The sequence below is a fragment of the Drosophila miranda genome, chromosome 2 (assembly GCF_003369915.1).
Source record: "Drosophila miranda strain MSH22 chromosome 2, D.miranda_PacBio2.1, whole genome shotgun sequence".
In the NCBI taxonomy this organism is placed as follows: Eukaryota; Metazoa; Arthropoda; class Insecta; order Diptera; family Drosophilidae; genus Drosophila; species Drosophila miranda.
The window spans coordinates 16,465,503-16,491,796 of NC_046675.1; the positions used below are offsets into that span (position 1 = coordinate 16,465,503).

The following is a 26,294-nucleotide window of genomic DNA, read 5'->3' on the forward strand; positions in this document are numbered from 1 at the left end:
TTGTTTTTGTTGTTGATTTTCATTTAATTGGCTAACAATTTATTTAAGCGTTAGGCCTGCTTTGGGTGCTGAGAAGAAAAATGCACTTGCATTTTCTACCGCTGTCGCGTGGCACTCCCAATTGGCGGTATGTCAGACCAATCAATGGGTTAACACCCATTTTTTCACTTACAGTTTTCATGTGTTAAAATATTGATTTCTCAGGCAAAGGGCCACAACGCCGTTAATGCCAGAGCCAGAGGCAGTGCAGAGGCTGTCTTTAGCCAGAGAAAGATTATAGATAGATAGACAGATATATACAGCTATGACAGAGAGCTACGTGTGGAGTTCAGTGGATCGTGTATAAGCATTTTCTCATTACTATTACCGTTAACGTTTTTTATGCGTTGCTTTTCGCTTTCTTTGGCGCCCCTCACCCCGGCCAATAGAGAGTGGCAAAGATGTTGCAGCTTGACCGCCACAGACCCCATCTTCAGTTACAGAAAATGATGCTGACCAATGACATGCCACATGTATGCTGCTTGCCTGCCAATTAAATTCTCATGTGTCGCGAAAGTGCGTAATGGTCGGGCACTCAACCCCAATGTGTTTGTGTCTAATTAGAGACATCAAATCGCTGCAAATGACAATTGAATTGAAAGAGTCGGCAGTTCAAGTTACGCCCTTCGTTGGGGAGATATGAAAGTTTCATCGAATGTGGTTTGGTGGATGCCACATTGGGCTTCTCAGAGGCAGGCGGGCAGTGCCTCATGGTCTCATGGTCTTTTCCTCCTACTGATGATATATCTCGATCCCGTATGGCATGTTTACATGCACCAATCCGTGCAGTGAACTCTGGGGCTGGCTGCTGCTGCCAATCCCCAGGCGACTGAGGTAAAGGTTGCCAAAACTGGCTGTTGGCTGGTGGTTGGTGCCAGGTCCCTGGTCCATTCCTTGGCTAGTATTTTCTCTCCGTTTCCGATGCTTTCACTTTTTTGGTCGTTGTCACGTTCGCCTTGCGTTCAATTTATCATCCATGGCCAGTCGTTGGGGACGCCTTCAAGGGCATTGAACCGGAGACAAATAATTTTTGAGGCAAAAGGTACGGTACGGCGCGATAGATAGCAAGGGGGTACGCCTGGGTCATTTGTCAACCACCGCGGGCAGACCCCAAAAACGCACTTGAAGCATCCCAAAAAAATATTCAAATTGTGATTTATTTGCGCAAATTCTGCAAGTGAGATTTGTTCCAAGGATTAAGTACACGCCCCGGGCGTCAGCTGTCTGCAACAATTGGACGACGGACTGGAAAGAGCGGCCAAATTATTATAATGCTCAAAATGAAATGAAATTTTGTTTGTGCCCGACAGCCTGACATGAATGTGGACATGGACCTGGACATGGACGCACACAGACAGTCGAGGCGATTGGAGTGGAGCATTTTTGCCTGTGGCCCCGGAGTGACAATGCCAAGGCATTAAATTCACTTAAAATGTAGCCAACGAAAATGTTTAATGTGATGCTGCTGTTTTTGGGGATGTCTGTGAAAATCTCTTGGCTCCACGTCGCTTTCTTCAATGGCAATGTCAAAGTTGCTGTTATTGTTGCCGTTGTGGCATGCCACGTTGATTGATGAGCAGATGCCGACTTTTCCAGCGGCCCCACAGCCACAGCCACAGCCACGTCGATGGCTTGGTCTCCATTGCCATCTTGATTGGCATTTAACATGGCTGTGAACTTTGCGTTTGCCATTCATACTCGTATGAGCGACCGAGACCCTGCCTTCCAGTCCCCCAAAAATTTCACCACAAAAATGTTCGACACTGTCTTGCCCCCCTCATGCACGAGTGAGTGCTTTGCTGGCACTGCCATAATTGAGTGTTATGCGCCAAATTGAATTATGCGCGAGAGTTATATTTATAAACAGACGGGAAAAACAAAATCTGCTATAACAAGGACATACCCCCGCTTGGGGACACATCGTGGCTGCGTCCACAAATAATTTCGGCAACAAACAAATGCAAAGCAGCATTTTCAGCTAAAGTTAAATCAGAATAAAAACGAGGGGGAACGTCGTGAGTTGCTGCGGAGACCGCAACTCTACATTTATAACCGATACTTAGTCAGTATGCCTACATTAAACGGAAAAGAGTGCGTACAAGAGAGACAGAAAATCAGTCAGAATTTATTTGTTACTTTTGGCCATAATAATAATCCGATCTGATTCGGATTCGGCAAGATTCGGCAATCTGGTAGATATGGCCATTCTCTATGATTGTGCGTTTTTAATATTTTCCTATCTTCAAAATAGTGGTTGCCACAGATTTTCGTCTTTTGTGTGGGCGGAAGGGGTTGGGGCAAAGTTTTGAAATATACTTGTTACAGTGACATATCACAGAATATATATCCGGATATAAAATGTCGTTGCTCTAGCTTTTATAGTCTTTGAGCACGAGGCGCTAATAGGGACGGACAGACGGACGGACGGACGGACAGACAGACATGGCTCAATTGACTCGGCTATTGATTCTGATCAAGAATATATACACTTTATGGGGTCGGAAACGCTTCCTTCTGGACGTTACACACATCCATTTTCACTACAAATCTTATATACCCCAATACTCGTTTTGAGTAACTTGCGGCCCAAGTTCCATGACGGTTGCCGCAGGCAAATTGAAATTGAAATTTTTTGAGAAATTTATACATACATTTTTTTGCTCCTCCGCGCCAGTCTAGCAAACGCAAGGCAGATTTACATCGTGCTAGCCGGCTTTTAGGCCATAGGACTAAACGAAATATTTGACATCAAATTGAATTGACTCCGTGTTATACAGCCCTGCTTAGGGCAAGTGAAAATGATTTTTTTGTTGGGTATGGTGAAAAGCAAACAAACAAATGTATAATTTTTAAAAAGTACTCGAACTTGGACAAGAAGCTGCAGCATAATAAATTCATCACGACAGCTGGACGTCGGACAGTCCAGACTGATCAGATCCGATAGTCACGGTCCGTCCGGCATTGAGGTGCAGTTCATCAGTTGTTCGGGGGTCAGAGTGAAACGTAATTGGCCTCTAGCACTTAATTTGATTGAAGAGAGTGCGGTGGGGGCGGACACCGACTCTGAATCTGACTCTGATGCTGCCTCTGTGGCTCTGCCTCTGCCTATGGCAAAGGCAATCTCAACCTGTGCGCGGGCGCCCACATCGTCCGAAGATTGGTGGCTTTGGCGGGGGCGACTCAGATGTCAACACAAAGTGAAAGTGAAAAATTTGTTGCCAGCGAGAAAAACTGAATCCCAAAACAGAGACACAAGAAACCAAAAGCTTTTCTTTTATGCAATTGTTTAAGTCGGTACCGCAGCAGCAGCAGCAGCAGCATTGAATCGAATCGCGACGAAAATAAACTAAAAACAAAACAGTTTCCCAGCCTGCTGCAACCCACAGAATGGTGTATTCTGCCCCATTGAGCCGGGCCGGAGCGGGTGGAACGGTTAAACAAAGGCCAAATAAATCGCCAGAGGAGTCGGGTAAAAGTTTCGTGCCGATCTTGGCAGAGGGTTCGTCGCCAGAGTTTTTTGTTTCTAGGCATCGATCGGTGGGCTGGCAGTCGAGCAAAGCAAAGCTAAGCGGAGCGTTTTGTTCGTTTGTTTGCTGTTAACACAAGATGCCAATTACTGCAAATTGTTGGCCACTGCTGCCACTGGCCAGGCGTTTTGGGCCATTAACAGGGAATGGTCCGTGGATTGCGTGTAAGCCAAAACGTGAATTATCATAAATTATCGATGGCACATTATGCAGCGGCAAGTGTGTGTCAATATTGCAGTATTCAGTAGTACAGTCCAGTAGTCAGTCCTCTAGATGTAGAACAATCAAACATTAATGTACATTTGTGGGTTGCCACTTTTCCGCCAGAAAACAAGCCAACCAGGGTAAAAGCAATTTACACTTTTCGTGTCCGTGCCGAGTGGCCGTGGCATGTTACGCCGAGATAAACTTGCAAATCCCATCATTAGATGTTCGTCAGCGCGGCTTTTGTAATTAATATTTCATAAATGAAAAGCGCTTGGCATAAATTATGCATGCCGCGATGCGATGCGATACAAAGGTGTTGCTCCGTTCGTTTGTTGTTCAGTTGCCGTTGCCATACAGTGCAGTGCCAGTGCAACACTGAAAAAAAATCCCGAGAGGTTACCGCAGATACTTTCACATTTCTCCAGGCAGCCCAAAAGTATGCCTTATTCTGGAAAAACAAATGAAGCTATTGGACCGGTTTTTACACTCTTGTCTTCATGTGTAACCTGAGTTTTAAATTAGCTTAGAATAATTTAATAATTTAATTAAAAAGTGTAACAACATGCTAGCCGGTTTCACACAGGATTCCGCAAATTAAGAGGGTGATGAATAATTACAAAAATTGAGTTACTCCAAATTTTGCGCACATGCATATGTACATATGTATATGTACATATGAATATGTAGACTGTAGATAGATACGTGTTTGGCAAACAGAAGCATTAAATCCGGTCTGGAAAAAGTGAAAATATTTGAGGAGTGCATACCAAAGAAACTACCCATTGCGGATGACAGTGCCGTCGGGGATGGGCAGGAAAACTCTGCAGTGTAAACTACACCCATAAAAAAGCACTGAGATTCGAACATCTACACTGATATTTAAAAACGCATAACAATATATTTTTACTATTTACTATTGAAAAAGGAAAGTACTTTCACCTACATTTTACCATTAACAATATGTCAATGTTTGATTTAAATACATATATTTCATATATAAAATAAATACATTTAAAGTATTTTCATTCTTAGATTAAATATATTTCATACAAATTTAACATTTTATTTGTATTTTAATACGTTGTATATATAGATTAAATACAAGACCGCATAGATCAAAATTAATTCTATTTAAATTCGCTGTGTTTGTAGTTAAAACCGGAATATTTAATATGAATATGGGTGTGCTTCGTTTTAATATGCCATTTTTCTCTGAGTGTTTGTATCTCTGAAGGGACTACAATTTATTTCAGTTTCCCTTCTAATCCCAGTGCGTTAGAGAGTGTTTGATTAACCTAAAGCTGTAGCCAGCAATTTAGTTCTCTCGATTTAAATGGCACAAAAGCTGTCCATAACTAATTCCATTCAATGGTCATGCCTTTTCACGCTACTTTCTTCGCTGATTCGAATTGCCTCAGGATAGTTCCCAGTCGCAGTCAAGGCACTTTCATTAGTTTTCCAGCAAATGGCGACATTCTATAATTTTCCACCGATTCAGATTCAGATTCAGCATTCATTTCGGTTTCTATGCAGCGTGTCTAATAAATACAAAGTTTGCCGAAATCTTTGCGTGTGGAAACGGAACGAAAGCCGAGACAACCGAAAGCCTTGGATGAGTAGAGAAAAGCTCTCCCCGATGAAAGTGGGAGGCGTCGAAGTCAACGCCGGTGAAAAAAATCATTAAGCCGGACTGGGTGCTCGGTAATATAAAGATTGAAAATAATTGCCAAGATCAGGCTAATTGCGGCAATGCGCCAAGAAAAATTGGTCCGATGGCGGGGCTTGACGGTTTGATGGCTTGATCTTGCCGGCAATTGCACTAAATCTGCAGCGAAGCTTTGCTTCAGTCAAAACCAAGCTGCAGGCAGGCTGGCAGTTATCATGCATATTACGCTCTAAATAGCCACCAGCACCAGCGGGGCTGCAACGGAGGCAACAAAAGCAAAACTGGATGCAACGGCTGCCTGGCTAATTGTGGCAAGGTGAAGTGTATAAATTTGATGGACAAACTGGCGCACAAGATCAGTTGGCTAAGAGAGTTTGCAGCAGCATCACGAGAGAGATAGTGAGAAAAAGGACCGACCACAAGGATCAGGCATATGGACATAATGGATTCCCGCCTGGGTCTGCTTATAGCCCTGCTGTTGGCCACTTTCCATGCCCACCGAACCAGCTGGGCGCTTGAGCTTAATACCCCTTCCAACAACTCCACGGGCAGTGGGGAGAGCGGACTTATGCGGACGGTGCGCCATGTGTACGGCCAGTGCGCCGAAAGCGAGGATATTTTTTGGTGCTGCAAAGTGCAGGGCGCCCGACTGCTGGGGCGCGCCCTCAAGGTGCAGCAGCTCAGCATTGTGGATGGCGTTAACCTGGTGAGGCGGGAGAGTGCGGCCCAAGACACGCGCACCGCCCGTGCCAGCATTGCCGAGAGCCAGTTGAACAATCGAGATCTGGAGCATATGTCCAGCAAGAGCTTGGACGCCCTGCTGCTGGAGCGCTTCCTTGGTTTCGTGCACAGCCACCAGCTGCAGGTAAACCTGCCGCGTCTGCTGCACTACGGGGAGCGGAACCGGAACAGCCAGGACTGGCTGCAGTACCTCATGAGCTACTTCCTGTCCGGCAACGAAAGCGAAAGCGAGGGACGAGACAAAAAGAAGGATGACAAAAAGTATCTGGGACCCTTCATCGCCGCCGTTCTGCTGAAGACGGCCATTCTGAAGATGGCTTATCACTCGATCGCCATTGTGGCTGGCAAGGCTCTGATTGTGGGCAAAATAGCGCTCATCATCAGCGCCATCATCGGACTTAAGAAGCTTGTTGGCCACGACGGGGGCGAGAAGACCACCTACGAAATCGTGAAGCACCCGCAAGTCCAGCAGAGCCACACTTATTCATCCAGCCATCAGGGCGAGTACGACTCCGGCGGCCATGATTCCGGCGGCGGATCCTACCATCGCAGCATCGACGACGAGATGATGATGCAGGACAAAGCCTACCAAGCCTGGTTGCCACAGGCCCAAGCCGGCTCTCCAGCTTCTGCTTCGACAAAGGTGTCGCGATAAGATCCTACCTACCGTTCAGAGGAAATACTCAACCAAAGATCAATCTATCGCTTAGCTTCAATCTATATGAAATTGTATTTACATTCGTTCGCCTGAAAGCCCTCCAGTTTAAGTTTAGTTTTATCATAGATTATTTTTACCACAGAAAGATACATTAAAATCTAGAGAAATCCACGCGTTGGGATCGTTGCTTCTGGTCGGGACTGCTGCTGCTGTTGCTGCTGCTGAAGCTTCTCTTCCAGCTGGGGCTGGTTGGATTGGCGCCGCTTCCGGGTTTCCATCTCGTAGGCATAGTATCCCTGATCATGGGCATGGGCTGGTGGCTCTTCAATCTGCTCCAGCTGGCTAGAGCTGTAAACGTGAGTGGGCATGCTGCGGTGCCAGCCGCTTTCATGGCTGTGTCCGGAGCCCGATCCCGAGCCGGTGACGATCACGTGCTCCGGACTACTACTACCACTGTGGCCACTCGATCCCTTTTTTAAACTGCCCTGCAAATGGAGGCTTAGCGCCAATGAATTGTGATTGGACCACCTGGGCTGTGGTTTGCTTTGGGATCCACTACTCACCAGCAGTGATATGATGAGGGCTATTTTTGCCATAATGAAGGCAGAGCCGGCGATGAGGATTACCTTCCCGAGGAACATTTGGGCCACGGTAGCCATCATGATCATTCCGCCCATCATGGCCATGTGCTTATCTTTGTCCTTCTTCTTGCGACCTGTTTTTTTGGAGCAGTTTTTATTTTTGGTTTTATTTTTATTTTTGTTCTTGTCTTTCTTCGATTTTATCTCTTTCTTTTTCTTCTTCTCTGACTTTTTATCTTTCTTTTTCTTCTTTTCTTTCTTCTTCCTTTTCAGCTTATCTTTATCATCTGTTGTTGTCTGAAGCACATCATAAAAACTACCAAATCCTCCTCCTACTATTTTATCGATTTTATCATCTACTAGCGAATAAGTACCTTGATCAAAGCCCAGTTCAGTGCCAAAGTCGTCGATGGCATTCGATATCGTCAGCTCCCTGGGAAGTTGAACACGCAGAGCCCGTCCCTGTACCAACTGAAGCAGCTTGCCAGCAAAGCCAGATGACGCACTTGATTCCCGTACCGCTCCGCTATCGCTACGGTCTGTTCCATGAGCATGAGTGGCAGCAGCCACTTCCTCCGGTGGCGGCTCTATGCTCAGATAGTCGTTGATCCGCCAGGTGCTGTTGTCCCGAGCAGCCGTCTCCAGCAATCGCTCACTTTCGGAGCCCAGGCAATGCCACACCTCCGCACCACCCAGACATTGTGCTATAATTCTGCCCAGACTGCGGGGTCTCCAACTCTCTTGAGTGATGGCCAGGACGGAGGAACCGGCTATGATGATGCACTGCACTAAGAACAGACGCCACATACTGTATTCTCTTCTCCCGCGAGCTTCTTTGAGCGAACGGAACGCAACGCTGTTTGAACTTCAAATAGCCCAAGATGCTGCTCTGTCTCATTATTTATAGTGCCTCCCCGAGGGAGCTGCTCTCCGCCCTTTCGTGGGGGGTGGAGTGCCAATTAACATGCTTGTCAAAGCACGACACTGTCGAGCAGAGCACTTTTGATAGGAATCGAATAAGAAAAGTTTTCGGCAGAAGACCTCTCGATGGCAACTTGCTTGCTGAACCTTGACGCAAACGAAAACTGAATCCGAACAGAACACAACTTTTTGGATAAGAAAACTTTCATTTTTGGAAAGCACTCACAGCGTTTTAGCCTAGTTGTAACTTAGCTAATATTAGGGCTAATTGGGCTAAGAAATAAGTTAAGTATTCCCTACAGCGATCGCACGTCCAGGGCCTGCCAGCCCTGCATGCCTGCGGAGACGCTGGCGGTGTGGAAGTTTCGCATCAAGGTGTCCGCCGAGCCGGCAGCCTCTTGCTCCACACTGGCCGCCAGGAGCTTATTGCTCGGCCTGTGCTGGTGTTCAAAGTCATAGAAACGATCTTCGGTGGGTGGATGAGGGTTAGGGGCAGGCGACGAAGTCTCTGCGGCCCGGGGCTGCTCGAAACGTACTTTGCGCTCGCTTCGACGATATGGTGACGCCTCATGCACATCGTACTGCTGCTGGTGCTGATGATGGAGCTCGTCCCCATGGCCAAAGACCGTCGTCTTACCGGGAAAGTGGCCAACAGGTCGATGTCCATGGAATCCAAAGTTCGAACCACCTCCAAAACTGTCGAAGCCGCCAAGACCGCCACCCAAGCCACCCAAGCCACCCAAAGAGCTGACGACACCGCCAAAGCCCAGAAAGCTGCTGACATAGACCGCCAGCTTAACCAAGAACAGAGACTTCTTCAGCAGCAAGCAGATCCCAGCAAATAGCAGAGGCACCAGAGCCACCAGATTGAACTTCAGGCCCAGCAGAAAGGGCAAAAGATACTGCTTGGCCAAGAGACGACCTAAGACAAAGGAGTCCACAAATATAAAGTAAAACTTTTGAATAATATTAAAATTGTGATTCTCTTACCAGCTGTGGGCTCTTCGTATCCAAATTGACGCTCCCCCTGCACCCCTGCCCCATCTAGAACGAACTCAGCCACACTATTGGCATCCGTTGTGGGTCCTATTTTGAACATCAGTCCCGGATAAAGACTATCCATGTGCCACTCGAGACTCCGCTGCCCCATGACGGCACCAGCGTTCTCGAGTATACCTCGGAAGTCGACCGGATCGGTGTCCAGCACATTGGCCAGTGATCTCCCTGCTGCAGCAGAGTCACTCTTCACCGTCAAAAAATCCTCCACAAAACTAACATTATCACTCTCCTCGACACGCTGTATGAAGTTAAGGGCTGAGCGTCCTAGGCACTCGGTCAGTCTTGGCCGCTGGCCACTGACTCCACGGACACACTGTTTGAACTGCTGCAGCTCCTCGGATCCAACGTGGGAGAAGTCACTGCCACTGACACTACCAGAAATTCCTGTAAGCTGGAACAACAGTACACAGCAAGCTAGTAGCAACATGTTGGTCAAAGGCTTGAATCTTAACTGAGCCCGATGGCCGGCTGACCCCTGGGTTTTATATCTTCCGGACCTCATCTAGTTATACAATAATCAGTTTTCAGTCTCAGCCAAATTTACTCCCCATTCAGTTCACTCACATTTTTTTTTGCAAATGGCCCAATAACGGAAATTGTTTTACATCAACGCCAAGTGGTCGGTCGGCTCTTCGTCTTCTTCTGATCATCTCTGTTGTTGTTGTTGTTTTTGTTGTTCCGAGCCGGCATGGTCATGGTCAGTGCACACAACGACCCAAAGCTGCGTCGACTTGTGGCCAATTTTTCGCACATCTCGACCATTATGCAATGGAGTTATTCCACAAAAATTATGAAATAGTAGGCGCCACAGGTCGGACCGAACCCCTTTGGAAAATTCCCAATTACCATTGCTAATGCCCGCCTATTAAACAAACGGGGGCGTTCACAGAATTACCAGAAATGTTCCATCATTTACACCTTAAAACACCTGAAAATTGCTACAAGCTAAAAGCAAATAAACAAACAAAAGGAAAAGAGGCAAAAGTTTAGCCGAAAATCTTAGTAATTATGCTACTATACACCCCCAGAGAAAAGAGGCCTGAGAATCGAATAGTTCGACTTAGATTTGAAAATGTATTACTTCGAGAGTGGAAGTTGTAAAATCAATATTTTCTTATATGCATTAAATATATTTCCTACAAAATTTAAGTCATTTTATATATTTTCGAGTGTTTTTTATATTTATAATAAATATGGGTCGTATGAAAAAGACTTTTTAGTACATTTATGTTTAAATCAAAGTGAATTCTATATAATTTCGCTAGGTTTGTATTTATAAACTGGATATTTAATTTAAGTATGGATGTGCTGAAATTTTCTATGCTATCTATAGATTACTATCATTCAGTTAAAATCAAAGTTAAAGGACCAACTTAATAATAAATTTTGATATTAGAAAGTTCCTGTAAAATATATTTTTAGAATGGAAATGCTTGCACCTTTGTCAACTGCGTGGTAAAAGTCGCAAACAAAGGGTAGGTATCAAAAGTAATACACTTGGAAATATAATACACCGAAGAGACTGAGAGCAAAAAGGCTTGCCTACTTTCGGGCGGTGGATGTGAAAGCTGAGTGAAAAGTTTGGTGTTGCCAGCGCGTCAAGCACGTTGGACGGAAACCACAAACAGCGTGGTCTGGGAAGGTAGGGTTGTGTTGTTGAGGGTGGAGAAATTTGAGACACCGCCCAGACAAAAAGTGTCTGACACCTAGACGCCATTTCGAGAGGTGGCGCGGTGCCCTTCCTCTGCCTTTTCATCTAATGAAAAAACAGACAAACCGAGCGCGAAAACTTTTCATGGCCGTCCTTTTCTTCTTCCGACTTGATTTGGCTATTCGAAGGATTTTCTGTGTTAGATTTATGGTTTAATGTTTTCGGTTGACGGGAAAACTTTTGTAATTTCTGCCATTTCGAAAGTGTGGCAAAAGTTTGAGGTTTTGTATACAAAAGTCTGAGCTGAGAATGAAGATGATACAAGATGGGGCTGAGTGTGATGTCTGAACAGCAGTGTGCTCGCTGCTCAATAAATTTCCAGCTGCAATTCACGCAGAGACAAAAAAGAAATTGTATTAATAAACACTTTCACCGACAATACTTGAAATTCACGGCCAGTTGCTGCTGGGCTGCAGCAGGCAACCGAACATTGTTCACAAATAGTTGAGAAGATATACGAGCCAGTCGGCAGACTTTTGGCTGTTTTGGCCATTTATATGCCAAATGCCAACGGCCATAAATTGCAGCTCGGGGCGTGCTCCCCAGTCCCCAGTCCCCAGAGCGAGGCCCCGTACTTTCCGCCCATGTCCATCGCCCATGTCCATCTCATTGACATTGTGCACACACCCCATCGCACAGAGCGTCGGGGATCGGGGATCGGGCATCGGCGGTAAATGGGCGTACGTGTTGCACGTTGCAAATGCAAAAAGGAGGTCGCAACTTTCATTAGATTTTTCGAGTGTGCTTTCTGGAGCGACATTGGATACCATACCCGAGACGGGGGGGTGCGGGGGCAGAGCAGCAGGAAGACACTCCCAGCCGGCCGGCCGGCCATGTGGGATGGCACTAACTGGCTGAACGTCTTCTCTGGCTCTGGCACTGGCTTTGGCATTGGCTTTGCATCTGTGTTTCTGTTTCTGAATGTGGCCTGGCTACGCCTCGGTGGCTCAAGTGAAATTTGCCGTTTATTTTGCTCTGCACCGGCCGCGGCCATGGTTTTGTATGTCGCACACATGCAATTGATATCACTGGCCTCGATTGCCATACTTGGTGAAAGAGTGAAAGCATTGCGCTTGAAAAATGCTGGACACCAGTTGCGTATGTGCAACATTTCAAATATAAAATAGCGTTTCGAGATAAATGCAGGATTTCTTTTATTGATTTTTGATTTCTCATTAGAGTGGTTCTTGTGGTTGTTGTCTGTACTTTTTAGGGGGTGATAAAGAGGTGGAAGTGAGGCGAAGGGCGAGGACTGGCTGGCTAGACTCTTCCTGAGTGGCCTGCGCCTGGCAGTAGTTTAGAGATTAAATAGTTATGTTTAGATTAGTTTAGTTTTAGTTAGGAGTTGAGTTAAGTTAAGCATAAGGCGTAAAGCGTTAAAATAGTCAATAGTAAAGCTCTGAGTATTAATACAAAAGTACAGTCATTTGTGATGTGAGTTGTTTAAGATTATAGTTTAAGGTAAAGGCCGCGCAAAGGCCCTCAAGAAACAGAGCCCCGAACCGACTCCTCGTGAAACTATCCTCAACCTCCTCAGCCTCCTTAGCCCCCAAATTTGAACTTATTCCCTATGGGTATTTGGACTTATTTTGGACAATTTCCTCTCTCATGTAACAGTTGCAGATGATGGCGCCTTATGTGTAAGCTTGGCATGAACTATGCTATACAAATAAATTAAATAAATAGAATAAATTAAACATCGAGCCTTCGAAGCTCTACTCTCCATTCAGCTTTCTCCAAGCGGTCTCTCTCCTTTCCCATATTCGCCTTCTATTGCACTGAATATTGCTTTTTATGTTGCTCCAGAATTGGTTTTTGGCTATTTGCTTATTGCTTATACGACGCGTAGGCCAGGTTCTGTGCATCGCCGCCGCCGGGCAGGGCCCGTCCGTAGCTGTGCTCGTGCTCGTAGTGCGGATGCGCCACCACCTCGTAGTTCTCCTTCTTGGACTCCAGCAGCTTCTTCAGGCCGATGATGCCCGACAGCAAGAGGGCGATCTTGCCAATGACCAGAGCCTTGAATGAGATCAGTGCCAGGAAGCCAATGGCCAAGGGCAGAAGGGCGGCCATCTTCAGCTTGAACAACATCAGCAGGGGCATCAGGTACTTCTTCTTCTCCTTCTTCTTGCCACGCGCTAAAGACAAAAAGATACACACACAGATATAGATACATTTGCATGATTTACTTTCGCTTGATTCAAAGTCGTACGAGTATACGCTGACCGCTAATTAGCAACTGGAGCACACAGATAATTAATAAGCGAACAGGATCGGCAGCTTTCTATGTGGCTGGATAGCTGGCTGCGTTTAGAAATCGGAAATTGCAGCAGTCAGCGAAAAGCGCGGATCGCGGATCACGGATCACGGATCGTAGAAAAGAAAGTAAGCCTAACTAACTGGCTAACTAAAGTGCAATTAATAACAGCATCAGCCAACGAGTTGCCTGAGCCTGAGTCTCGGTCTGAGACTAGGACTGGTATTGGTATTGGTACTGTCAATGCACCGCTAGATGGTTAGATTGTTTGGAATCAGCCAACAGGATGACCTCAATGTGACTAGAATTTAACAGTGAAAACAGGATTTGTTCCAAGACTGGGACTGCCACTGGGACTGCCTCTGGGACTGCCATCTGCCTGCCATCAGCCTGGTCGTAAACTGGTCGTTGCATTAGTAGCCCAAATAGGTAACATGTTCACTAACCAGAATGGCCATCGAATCGATCATTAATTTATGTGTGATCGATCAGAGTCTTATTGACAGAATACTTACACTCCTCGAGAGCGCGCTGCATGTCCTGGATCGAGTCCTTGGGCACCTTGAACTGCAGTGTATGGGTGCCAAAGAAGCGGGCCACACGCTCCACCAGCAGAGAGTCGACCTCAGCCTCCCGGGACTCCACTTCCTCGGGCAGCTGGATTTCGTTGAGTGATCGTCCCACGGGTATGTCGTCTGTCTTCACCAGAGCAATGCCCTCGGTCAACCTCACGTCGCCGTTCTCCGTGTCGAAATAGTGCAGGGCGCGTTCCTATGGGGCGGGGGAAGTGGTTGTGGAACTGTGTTAGCCTTCTGTCTGGGCTACGCTGTGGGTTAGGGCATTCGTTACCTTCATACACAATACCATCGATCGATCACCGCAGTCCTTGACCATTTTCAGGGCACTGGTCAGCAGACTGTCTGCCTCGGAGGCGGCTGCCGCCGTTGAGGCGATCAGCGCGAATAAGCACACAAACTTGAACATGATTGCTTGGTTGATTAATTGATCAACTCAATTCACAAAAACACTTGACACACTGGCGGCGTTATCCTGTCTACTCGTACTCGTACTGTGCACTTCCTGTGAGTGCCTTTGCTGATTTGTTGTTCACTTGAATGAATGCACTGCGCTCGATTGGCTTGTTCGATCTGTCGGTCAGAAGGCAACCGGTAAACTGTGGCTAGAAGACGCACGCGGATCGAGTTTTATTCCCGGCCAGCAGAGCAGCAGCAGCGCCGACAGCAGCAGCGACGACAACGACGCTGGAGACGATGTTGACGCTTTAGCGCGACGCTAGTGGACTCTCGCGTGTCCCTTGTCCCCTCCCCCAACACTCGGCCAGTAATGGAGTCGGTAGCCGAGCTTAGAATTTAAATCATCAGGCCGACCCGACGGATACGAAGACGATGAGGCGCATCGGCTGCAGCCTGGACTGGCCGCAAAGCCATAGCCGAAGTGACTACCGAGATGCCCCCGACAAAGACGTCGCAGTCGTCGCAGCTGAAGTCGCCGTACATGCCAGCAGACGTCGGGCAGAGCTTCTTGTTGGCTCAGGCCTGGCTGTTTGTCAACGTACTTAGCCAGCAGTTAGCTATTTGCCTACCAGCACACACATGTATCGTATGTATCGTAAAGGGGGAAGATGTGAGAGCGATTGCTAATTGTTTTATGTATCTTTGATACAGATACACCTTCTCAGATTGCACCTTGATTTAACTCATGTGAAGGCAGACTTTAAGGCCTAATATTAGCCAGCGCAGACGCCAAAAGGTGCTGGTCATAGTTTCATTTCAAATTGCAAACACGTGACTGAAACTGCATTGAGGGGAGCTGGCACTAGACAAGGGACGGCCCGTGCAAGCAGTGTTGGATGTGGAAGGCGGGGTGGAGTGGGAGGGGGAGGCTAATCAACAACACCATTTAAAATGGCGTCCATTTGTCGAAAGCAAGCGCATCAAGAGCCGCGGCTCAAATTGGAGTAAAATAGAAAATTAACTAGTTTGCAGGCGGCAGGCGGAGGCATGGAGGAAAAAATTTCACTTTAATTTTGCTTTTTATTTATGTGTTTGTTTTTGCCTCCACTCCAGCAAGTATCTCTCGCATAATGTATCTGCAGTTTTGTATGCCAATCCAATCGTCGACAGTTGCACAGTTGCCGCAGAAACATCAGCAGATACAAATACACAGAGTAGAAACACACACACACACACACACCGCCAGATACAGATATAGATACACGAGATACACGAGAGTTTCATTGGCATTATGTCGCTTTAATTTGCAGCACTCGAAAATTGCCACACGTCGAGTGTGTTCGTCTTTTTCTGCCCGCTTAGCGCTTCTCGTTTCTCGCTTCATCGTTTTGCCGTGTAATTTACGCATTAGACAAGTGCCCCAAAAGAAAGCTACGCCTCGGATTTGCATGCTGTCCAATGGAAAATAAATCAATAGTCAAATGTAAATGCAAAAGCCACTCAGCACTCCACAGTCCAGACGATTATCTGCAGCCAGCAGCATGAGTCTGAGCTCCAAATCCGGTGATGGAATATGCAAATGCCTTGCACGTGGACAAAGATGGATGGGACTTCCCTACCACAATACTTTCCTGAAGTGGAACTCTGATAGATGATTCTTTGTGTAGGGCATAATGCGGTCGACATGTTTCCCGAATTGAAATGAAAAAAAAAAATATTTTACCCACGTGCGTGCGCAATGAAAGTGAAAAAGTCATTTTCATGAGCTTACAATTTTATTAAATTCAAGCTCTGCCACAACGGGCATTGGGTTACGCAATGTCATTGGTCTATGGGAATTATCTGGGAATTAAGTTGGAGCTAAAAAATATAAAAAAGAAACGTTTGCTTTAAAGAGAGATGAAAATAAATGAACAATTTAATGCGAAAAGTAGATAGTCGACTTTGAATTCCGAAATTTATGATGATCTGACTACTTCACTCTAAGAAAAGAATGTGCTTTCAATCAAGTATGCTCAATTAATTCTCAAGCAGCCTGTTCCTAAGTATATCCGCACTCTTGTCTGACCCAAATAGTCATGCGAAATTCACGCTTTGGGGAAAAAGTTTTGCTTAAAGTATCTCCTCTCACATTGACGCCCAACCGAAGGCAAACAATCAGCAGCGCGGCCCCACCCGCGACTGTCTCAACGCAACCCTTCACAGTGGCATCTACAAAATTGACACCTTTTTAAAGTTTCACTTTCATTCCGCATGGCTGACTGGGCCTGAGTCCGAATCCGAATTCCGGGTAGCTCCGTCTCCATCTCCGTCTCCTGCTTCATCTTCACCTTCAGCTGCAGCCTCGGATACGTTGGTGTTTACATGGCGGTACCGTAATGCGCTTGAGTAATTTTCAATTAATGAAAGTCCCGTGCTTGTGACGTCAGTAGTTGCTAAGTAAATGTGGCTCCCACAACTAACTCTTGTATAGGCCGTGGAAAGCGCCAAAGGCAAGGCGTTGCTGCTCAGCAGCAGCAATGTCGTTAGCCTGGTTCAATGTTCTACTCGTACTCTGAGCAGCTCATTAATATTTCGTGCAGGGGCTCAAAAGTGAAATTGTCGCATACCTGAGAAGAAGAGGCAGGCCAGTGTTGGAGCTTATTTCATCTATGAATATTGCATTGGACTTTGAGTGAACGCAAACATGTGTAAATATGTACATATGTGTAGCTGAATATATTCAATATGTATATGCATATGTGCATGGTAGAAAGCGAAGCAGCTCGTCTGCCATTTTTAGCACGCACGTAAGCACATTTCATCGAAACTGTAATTGTTATCATAAATTTAAGTGCGTCCCGGTCAGGGAGGGGAGTGGCCCAAAAATCAACCGGGGTACGGGAGTGCTTTTCGTGTAGCAGAATTTACTATATTTAATTAGCGCTTACTTAAACCTAACACACACATTTAGTTCGTTAAAATTAATAATCGATTAGACAAATTAAACTAGACATTAGTCAGACAGTTCGTGCGGCATCTTTTCTTTGGTTAACTCAACTCTCGACCTCCAACTCTCTCCTCCAAATGCAAATGCAGGCCTATGCCTCGCCTGCTGCCGTGATGCTCGTGCGATGGCGGCCTACAAGCTCTTTGCGCTGCCCGCTTGCTGCTCTTTGGCTGGCTTCCAGCCGCTGTAGGCCATGTCGAAGTCACGTCCCCAGCCCGAGTGGCTGCCACCAGAGACGACGACCTCATGCGAAGACTCCTTGCCACCGCCGCCGCCACTGAGCAGTTTCTTGATGCCAATGATGGATGCGAGCACCAGAGCCAGTTTGGACACAATCAGCGCCTTGCCGGCTAGCATGGCCAAGGCGCCGTAGGCGATTGGCACAAATGTGCCGCCGAGGAGCAGAGGAATCATAATGTAGGCACCATTGCCCTTTTTATCCTTTTTCTTGCGACCCTCCGCGGTGCTGCTGTCCGAGTCGCGCATGTCCGGAAACTTTACCTATTGGAAAAAGCATCAGACATCATAAGTAATCCCACTCCCTCTCCAGATCTGTCAACATCATGATCTCACCTGCAGCGTGTGGTCCTGGAGAAAGTTGCCTACCCGCTTGAAGATCATGCTGTTGAGAACCTGATCCTTGGCGTCCGTGCTGCGAGGCAGAACAGCCACAATGTCCTGCTCACTGATTGGCGGCAGCTTGGCCCGCTTCTGCTCCTCACCACCGCTGCCGTTGCCAGAGCTAACGAACTGCACGCCCTCGAAGAGCGCCAGAGTTTTCGCCGAGCGAAAAACCTTCTCCAGGCCGGTCAACAGCTTGACCTTCAAGCAGACAGACATATTCTCGCCCGTGCATTGCTGGTAGATTCGGTAAACCAGCGACATGTCTTTCCAGAAGCCGGTGGGAGTGGATGCGGAGCTGGAGGCACTCGGCTGCGGCTGCGGCTGTGGCTTCTGCCCGACGCCGAGGCTGTTCAGACTCTGGTGTTGGTGCTGGTGCTGGTAGCTGGCGCTGCGAGCAGTTGACAGCCAGCAGAAGACAATCATGAGGGCTGCCACATGCCACACGTACTTGATCATGTCTGGGCTGGTGCTGGTGCTGGTTCTTGGGCCTGGTGTCTGTTAGATACTGGTGATGAGAAGCTGCTCCTTGGACTATCCTTGTGGATGAGCACTGATGCACTGACGCAACTCGTCCAAACGGGGCACTGCACTTTTGATGTTCAACTGAGTGGTGGCAAGCCGATCGTATGCATTTTATACCGCCGCGGCGGTATAATTGCGCCTTGCATGTCAAGCGGCAGCTGTAATTGAAAAACATACTTTTTGTCTTAGTCTAAATATCACGGCAATTAGCCAGTTGGCGGGCGCTGGATGGCCAGTGGAGCTGCGCTTTCGTGATTTCGCTGCGAAAGAAACCAAAGTATCTGCTTGCAACCAGCCTCCAGCCTCCAGTTGGGAGCATTGCGGCGTTGTGGCATTGCAGCGATCATTCGCAATTATATTCAAAGTTGCAGCTCGTTCTATGAGAGAGCGTGCGTGATTTGCTGCCAGCTCTGGCGCTGCCAAGGCAGCAGTTCCTCGTGTAGTCGGCCTCCGTCTTTGTATCTCGCTCTCTTGGCGCCGCTTACTAGACCGCAACCATGCACACATTTTCGGTTTTTCAGTGTTTTATTGCAGCCATCATTCTGCAGATTCACTGTCGTAACCTAGTTTTCCGCAAAACTTTTCTTTTTATCATACTTACTCAATTTTGCAGCTTCATATTGTGTACGTTTCGCTGCATACTTTTTGGTGCTCGCGAAATAGTGAAACCGCCAAACGAACTTGATCCGATTCGATCCGACTTGACGAAACGAACAAAGAAAGCTTGAAACATTGACCACCAGCACAGCTTTCTTGGAAAAATATCGGAAGGTGGCGCTTTGCATAATTAAGGTGCTAATGAAAATGAATTGAAGTGATAACCAGTGAGCAAATGACGGAAAAGTTGTGGAAGAAGAGCTACAAATGGTTGATGTGAGTCGCACTGATATGTGGCATCTTCCCACAGATAATTAGTTTGAATACCCCATTTTACGGAGAGTTCCATATGTTAGGATTCTTTTCTATTATATTTTTGTGATACCATTTCGACCATATATTAATTCTATTGTTGTGTGTTTCGCATTTCAATGAAGTTGAGAACTCTGGTTTTGGTGGAGGGCATTCACATGGGCTGTGTTCCAGTGTCCATTTCACAGAGCCTGCCAGCCTACTAGTTTCAATTGTTTAAGGTGATATCTCAGGTGACAGTGCCCAGTGACGATTAATGGTTTCTTCTGCAATAACAATTGTCATAAACCTCGTGAAATCTTTATTAAATTCTTGCCATTTTTGCTTAATTGCAATACAACCAAAGCGTCATAGACTGACCGCACTGAATCGCTTTTCATTTCATATTTAACTGGCAATCAAAGTCATCACGCAATATGCGCGATAACCATCGATGCGGCGATGCAACCGCTGACCGAACTGGCGACGACCGTTCGTCAATTATGGCCGATTGTTGCTAACCGCTATCTGTAGAGTATATCCGTAATCCGTAATGCAAATTGACCACTAACGACAGCAGCAGCTCTGCTTCAATACAAATCAGACAAACGCTTGAGTGACCAAACTGTTTCACAGCTCTGTGGATCTCTCGCGGACAATTAACTTTCAATTAATCATAGGCACTGGCGCCTAATAAATTAAATGCTCTGTGAGCAAAGCAACGTGAAGAACGGCCGCACCAATTACAGAGCCATACAAAATATCATGCGTGTAGTGTGGCACGTTGTACGTACATTTTGTTGTTTTTTTTTCGAGTGTGGGAAAAACGTGCTGGAGCGGAAAATTATAGCAGCTACATTAATTCAAAGCGCTTAATAATATTATTAGTCGAGCATTGGGAGGCTTTGGGGGGTCGGGCTTCGGGCTTCCCTTCCTCTGGTGTCTTTTTATTCTCGGGCTTTGTTCGAAAGCGCAGTGCAGCAAGGCCGACAATCAACTTTTTCTTCTGGACTTCGGTTGTCGGTTGTCTACGTTCTGCTGACCTGCTTTCTGAGCCAAAAACTCGTTTTCATTTCACTGAACATTCTGCGCACGACGCCGCCCTTGTAGGCATCCACTTGGCTTGAACAACCCCTCTTCGCCCCTGCTTACCATCCTCCCCCTCTCAGTTGACAGTGAAATTGCTTTCAAATTGGCCACTCTGCACGATTCTCCTCCTCCTGCTGCTGCTGATGGTGCTGCTGCTGCTGCTGCTGCTGTGGTCGTTGCATTAACTCTTCTTGTGTGTGCGAACATTGCGCTGCCGGCTTATGAATTATTGCAAATTTTGTGTGGTTTTTTATCTCGTTTTTCAGAATGTGAAATTGGTGGCCAACAACCAATGCAGCTGAAGCTGCTGCTGCTGCTGCTGCTGCTGCTTCTGGTGATGATGCTGCACCAGTTTGGCTGCAACAGAAGAACCGCATTTCTCTAGCGGCACAACGGTTGTTCGCTCCAAATCACTTAGCAAGGCTTTCGTTTTGGTTTGTCGATTTGCATATACTACCACCAGCCATTAACAAAATTTATTAGAATCGAAAATAGGCTGGGGCTCATTTCATTTGGATTAGAAACAAAGAAAGTGAACAATTATCAAATTAATGTTCGAAAATACCGTTCTGTAGTGGAACCAAATGGTTGGTTGATTCCAAAGCTGAAACGCTATCAAAATGGGATCTCGACCTCCCATGCGACCAATCCGTAAATAAACTTTCTTCTACTATCTTTAAACAGCATTAATACAAGCCACAGATTGTTACCCCACCTTTAAGATGTCTCTAAATAGAGTGTACCCTAAGATTGTTTGTAATTTTTGTTGTTGTTGAGGCAGCTATGGCTATGAACTGGTCAGTCAATGTTTGCCCAAGCTTGAAAGCTGCTCAAATGAGTTGTTAACATTAAATCGCATTACCTTGTCTTTTGTTTTTGACTCGACCATTCAGCGGCAGCCGCCGCATTGGCTTAGCGGTTGGAAAACGTTTTTCGGCTCTGGCCATGTGCCGTGATTTCGTTGGACTTTTCACTGCACGTTTTGTATTTGTTGGTGGCGATGTTTCTGGATTTTGGACTGTGGCCTTAGCTGCTGTTTCGGTTTCCTAACTGTTTACTTTCACTGTCGGTTGCTGCCACTGCTGCTGTCGCTGTCGAAAGCCAGCGGGGCACACTTTGCCGGGCAGCACTTTGTTGTATTTTTGTGTTAACCTGACTTGGCAAGACCAGACTCATAATTATCTACACCTATTAGCGGGCAAATCTTTATGAGGCCTGGGCAACTGGGTCGCAAATCAATTTCACTTGAAATGAAAGCATCTCGGACAAAGATGGACTTGTCAACGGCAACTTTTCGCGTTCGTCTTGGTCCCAGCCAATAGCCAATGGCCAATGGCCAGAGAGGTGCGTCTGAGGCTGGAGGGCGGGGAATTATGCATAATGGATTTCAGTTTTGTCGTTTCGCTTTCACCCGACCCGAGGGTATGCCATAAATTATATACAAAGCAAAGAGCTTGATTTTTCATTGATTTTTTATTTATTAATCTTCCTTGCTTGTATTTTTTTCAACTTGTTTTTTTTTTGTGTATTGTTTTTCTTCATTTTTTAATGACATGCATGTATGACAGAGAGAGAATATTGTAATCTATGAAATTTACATTCCTTTGTGCGTGATTTGTGTGATTTTGTGTGAGTTGGGTGTTGCCCACATCTGCAGCTTCTGCTCTGCGCTTCTTCTCCTTTTTCTTCTTCTGTTGGAAGCTATAGTTGTGAAAGTGCCGTACGACTTTGCTCAAATATTTAAATTAAAGTAGCCGACATGCTGGCGACTCAAGGCTTGCGGCCTGCGGCTAGAGAGCTTTCCAAATGTTTTAAACAGAGTATTTTTAAGCGGATTAAAAATATGTTTAAGGCCACAATGTAGGAAAGCCCGGCGCAAACACACAGGCTCGGCAAGGGCTCAAGTCGCTGATGGATGTAGTAGTACAGGTGTACGATTGAGGAGTTAAAATATTTAAAAAAAGTTAATATTTGTAACATTACAGTGAACTATGGTTACGGAAAACAGGTGTTCGTACGAGTATGTGCATGTGTGTGTTTGTTGTTTTTGGAAAGTAGAGCGCCAGAAAGTGACAGATGCATAGGCACAAAGAGAGAGACAGACTGAGATAGCGAGATGAAGGTGCACAGAGAAATGAGAAAGTTGAAGAGTTAAAGTGGAATTGGAGTTTTGAGATGGAGTGAAGAAATACTATAGAGTTGAGCAGAGTTGGAAAATGAGTTCAGTTCGGTGTGGTACGTGTGTGTGTGTGTGGAAACCTATGGCAAGTTATGGCATGCAAATGACCAAAACTATGACTCAAGATCTAGACGGAAAGCCAGAAGAAAGAGAGAGAGAAAGAGATAGACAGCGTTGGAGGCGGAGAAGTAAGAACAGGTGGAGTGATAGTGGATAAAGTTAGAGCTAGTTGATAGTTGATAGAGTTAAAGCTAATAGTAGGTAGGCATTGTTGTTTCATTGATGCTGATTTTGTTGTATTTTAAGACTAGAATTGCATGTGAAGAATAGTTGATAGTCGAGCAAGTAGCAGTACGGGTACAGGCACAGGTACAGGTACAGGTTAGAGAAGTACATATAGAGTTAAGTATAGTTTTCAGATTTGTACGTTTGTTTTGGTATAGGCAGTGATAGACAGTGATAGTCTGAAAGACAGAGTTTGACAGAGACAGTTACAGATACAGATACAGAAATAGAAATATAAATAGAGATAGAAACATAGACAGTGATAGCCAGAAAGTGATAGAAAGTAAGTCAGATGAGAGTGATAGTGAGAGTGAAAGTGCGCTGGAGTGAAACAGAGTTAAAAAGAGTTACAGTTCGATTGTCAACCTGTCTGAGGTCCTTCCAGGGCGCTGATGATGGAGAGAGAATGATGTAAGCTGGGTGCTGGTGCAAGCTTAGACTTAAGGCTGGACGCCGCTGGGCTTATGAGTATTAGAGATGTGTTTTTGTTGCATAAGGTACCGACCGACTTCTTTTTTACAATCTTATCGTTAGCTTTATCAGCTATCATGGGGATATACATAACAACTAGATGCACATGTAACACTCGGCATTACAAACCTAACGTGGCTCTGGTTTAGCTTCTGCTTCTTCTACTGCTTCTGATTCTTCTTCTCTTTTCGCTACGATGTCGCTTTGTCTTTGTTTTTACATATTTCTGTTTCATTTTATCTGCTTAAATTGATTTTGCTTGCGTTTTTTGTGCGTTTTTCATTCTTTGCTTTTGCTTTCTTCGTGTTTGCGTGGAGAAATAAATAAAATAAATTAAATTAATAAATTAATTAAAACGAACGATAAATAATATGTTTCTCCTCTTCAAGAGTCTCTTACGAGCGCTGTGGCTCAAGTCGTTTGTGATGTTCTTCTTGTGAATGTGGTTGTTGATTGTGGTTGCTTCAGATTGTTCAGGTTCTCGCTGATGTCGCTGACTGTCTGTCCAACTTAAGCCTGCGGCTTCTGGGCACCGTAGGCCAGATCCTGGGCATCGATGGAGCGTCCCCAGCCACCATGACCGCTGCTGCCGTACGAGGCAGAGGAGGCGCCCGCATCGGCGCTGTAGCCGCTGCCGTAGGAGTCGTGGCTGGCCGAGTGGCTGCTGCTGTGATGGGGATGGGCGACGACCTCGTAGGTGACGTGCTTCTCCTGGGAGAGCAGCTTCTTCAGGCCGATCACGGCGGAGAGAACCAGAGCGATCTTACCGATGAGCAGGGCCTTGCCGGCGATCAGAGCGATGGCACCAAGGAGCAGGGGAAGCAGAGCGGCGGCCTTCAGGGCAACCAGAGCCAGAATGGGGCCAAGGATCTTGGCGGCCTTCTTCTTCTTGCCACGGCTCTCTTCGGGAGCGTTGGGGTCGTTGCTGCCGAACAGGGACTCGGAGGCATCCTCGAGGGCGCGTCCGGTAGAGCTGACGGCCTGGACAATGTCGGCGCCCTTCAGCTCAACCTTAATGGTGTGCGAGTTGAGGAAGCTGCTGATACGGTTGAGGGCCAAAGACTCGAACGACTCGTCTCCAGAGATGGAGCGAGCAGCCTCCTGCGCTGGGGCATCAGGGGAGCGCACAACGGTCACACCTTCGGTGAGGGCGAACTGGTCGCGGGCACCGAGCACCTTGTCCACGAAGTTGAACAGCTTGTACTTGACGCACGACACCGAATCCTTCCTCAGGCAGTCGCTGTAGATGCTATCCATAATGTCGTTCTCGCCGCCGATTGCGTTGCGGGCATGGCCGCGCGTCTCCTCGGCCGGAAGGGCCGCGGCCAGTGTGACCAAACACAAGACACCGAATATAACTTTATTGTTTGCCATTTTGTTCTTTTTGGGCTTTTTTTTTTGCACTTGGGTTCGTTTTGTTGTTGTTGTTTATAGTCCTTCGAGGGCTGTGCACTTAATCGGGTTTGGCTACCGCACGAACGCACTTTCTCTTTGAAATTGAAACTTTTTGGGTTTTGGGGCGTGCCACACAACTCTGCTAGCTGGCGTGCTGCTGCTTTGACGGGTAAGGATGAAATGATACAATTTTCCTAGGCACACGGCAATTTATATACGGCGGCAGTGGCAGTGGCAGCGACTGTAGCTGGAACAGCGGCAGAGGCATGCTCATCTGCTGCTGCCCCGAACGAAAGCATTTCTCCATGCCGCCGCTCTATGCTCTCTGCTCACCGCTCTCCGCTCTCTTCCCGACCAAGAAACTAGTCGTGCAAGTTTCTCGCTTCAGTCTTTCGTTTTGCCCAGCCAACGGTAATGCTCAGTCGACGCCGACCTCGCACGAGCAGCAGCGACAGCGACAGCGGCAGCAACAGCGGCAGAATCTTTGACTTGGAAAAGCATTGTTACTGTAATTTGTAAGCCGTCTCTGCCGCAGCGCTGCTTTCGCCTGAAGTTCATGTAACATTGTCAACAGGCACTGCCGCTGCCACAGCCACAGCCACAGCCTCCTGCCTGCCTGTGGGAACGCAAGTCACTTTTACCCGGCCAAAAACGAGCCAAAAAGAGCCGAAAAATCGTTGTCGTAATCTTAATTGTCTTCTCTTTAATTGAAATTGAATTTTTGTAAAAGTAAGTAAAAGCATTTCCCTTTCAAGCGCCATCATCATCATCATCAGCAGCAGCAGCAGGCGCAGTAGTGGCACCGGAGGCACTCTCCGAGTGGCAGGAGCAGGTGATGTAGCCGTTGCAGGTGCAGCTGCCTGCTGATGTTCTATGTTCAGTGGTCACCGCCTCCTCTTAAGCCCGTTAGAACTCACTCACGTTACATAAAAAAACGAGCACGTTCTGACAGCTAGAAATCTATGCCACACGCCACAAGAAATGAGATCCACTGCACTCCACCACCACCGTTGGCCAGGGGCAGTACCTCTGACAGTGCCGGTGCCGGTGACAGTGCCAATAATAATAATCATAACCTCATTCAGAAAAGGGAAAGTTTTGCGATACATCTCTGAAATATGTGGTATGTGGTTTGCTTTGCCCTTTCTTGTGGTGGCTCTCGCATATTGTTGTTGCTGTTTTTTTTTGTTGCATACGAAATGGTGTGCAAATTTTATGCGTTGTCAAAGAAGAAACGGCTCAAGCAAATAACTGAAGCTGGCTAACAGGCTGACTGGCTGGCTGGGCTGGTTGGCAAACTATCTCGCTAAGTTATTGACTAAAAAGTCAACCAACTGTCAAACACCAGTAGCAAGGCCCCGGGCTGTCTGTCCCAGCAGCCAGCAAGTGTGACTAACTAACTGGATGCGACAAGTAAAAGTACGCAAATAGACAGCCAGGAGCCGTTCGCCAGTGGGGTCGGGATCCCAAACAAATGAAAGTCATCAGCCCAGCGGCGAGAGAGTTTTGCCAAA

The 26,294-nt window shown here is 46.6% G+C and overlaps 5 protein-coding genes across 5 annotated transcripts; 1 reads left to right on the forward strand and 4 right to left on the reverse strand.

Annotated features, from left to right (window-relative positions):
* The first annotated feature begins 5,781 nt into the window (after nucleotides 1-5,781).
* LOC108153927 lies at nucleotides 5,782-6,853 on the forward strand. The gene has a single exon (XM_017284023.2). It carries the CDS (start codon nucleotides 5,873-5,875, stop codon nucleotides 6,833-6,835), a length of 963 nt encoding a protein of 320 aa, XP_017139512.2. The 5' UTR covers nucleotides 5,782-5,872; the 3' UTR covers nucleotides 6,836-6,853.
* A 212-nt stretch (nucleotides 6,854-7,065) lies between these two features.
* LOC108153926 lies at nucleotides 7,066-9,826 on the reverse strand (the record flags this gene model as incomplete). Its single annotated transcript, XM_017284021.1, has 5 exons — nucleotides 9,331-9,826; nucleotides 8,652-9,262; nucleotides 7,794-8,100; nucleotides 7,402-7,553; nucleotides 7,066-7,323 (listed from the first exon to the last, which is right to left on the reverse strand). Coding segments are annotated over exons 1-5 (1,824 nt in total), but the record flags the coding sequence as incomplete, so codon positions are not given.
* A 1,859-nt stretch (nucleotides 9,827-11,685) lies between these two features.
* LOC108157856 lies at nucleotides 11,686-14,550 on the reverse strand. The gene is made up of 3 exons (XM_017290062.2): nucleotides 14,214-14,550; nucleotides 13,880-14,135; nucleotides 11,686-13,245 (listed from the first exon to the last, which is right to left on the reverse strand). Exons 1-3 carry the CDS (start codon nucleotides 14,346-14,348, stop codon nucleotides 12,938-12,940), a joined length of 699 nt encoding a protein of 232 aa, XP_017145551.1. The 5' UTR covers nucleotides 14,349-14,550; the 3' UTR covers nucleotides 11,686-12,937.
* A 2,693-nt stretch (nucleotides 14,551-17,243) lies between these two features.
* Nucleotides 17,244-18,540, reverse strand: LOC108154664. Its single transcript, XM_017285002.2, has 2 exons — nucleotides 17,901-18,540; nucleotides 17,244-17,828 (listed from the first exon to the last, which is right to left on the reverse strand). The coding sequence occupies exons 1-2, from the start codon at nucleotides 18,405-18,407 to the stop codon at nucleotides 17,460-17,462; spliced, it is 876 nt and encodes a 291-aa protein (XP_017140491.1). The 5' UTR covers nucleotides 18,408-18,540; the 3' UTR covers nucleotides 17,244-17,459.
* Nucleotides 18,541-23,748: 5,208 nt separating this feature from the next.
* LOC108154581 lies at nucleotides 23,749-24,941 on the reverse strand. Its single transcript, XM_017284883.2, has one exon. The coding sequence runs from the start codon at nucleotides 24,757-24,759 to the stop codon at nucleotides 23,896-23,898; it is 864 nt and encodes a 287-aa protein (XP_017140372.1). The 5' UTR covers nucleotides 24,760-24,941; the 3' UTR covers nucleotides 23,749-23,895.
* Nucleotides 24,942-26,294: the final 1,353 nt, after the last annotated feature.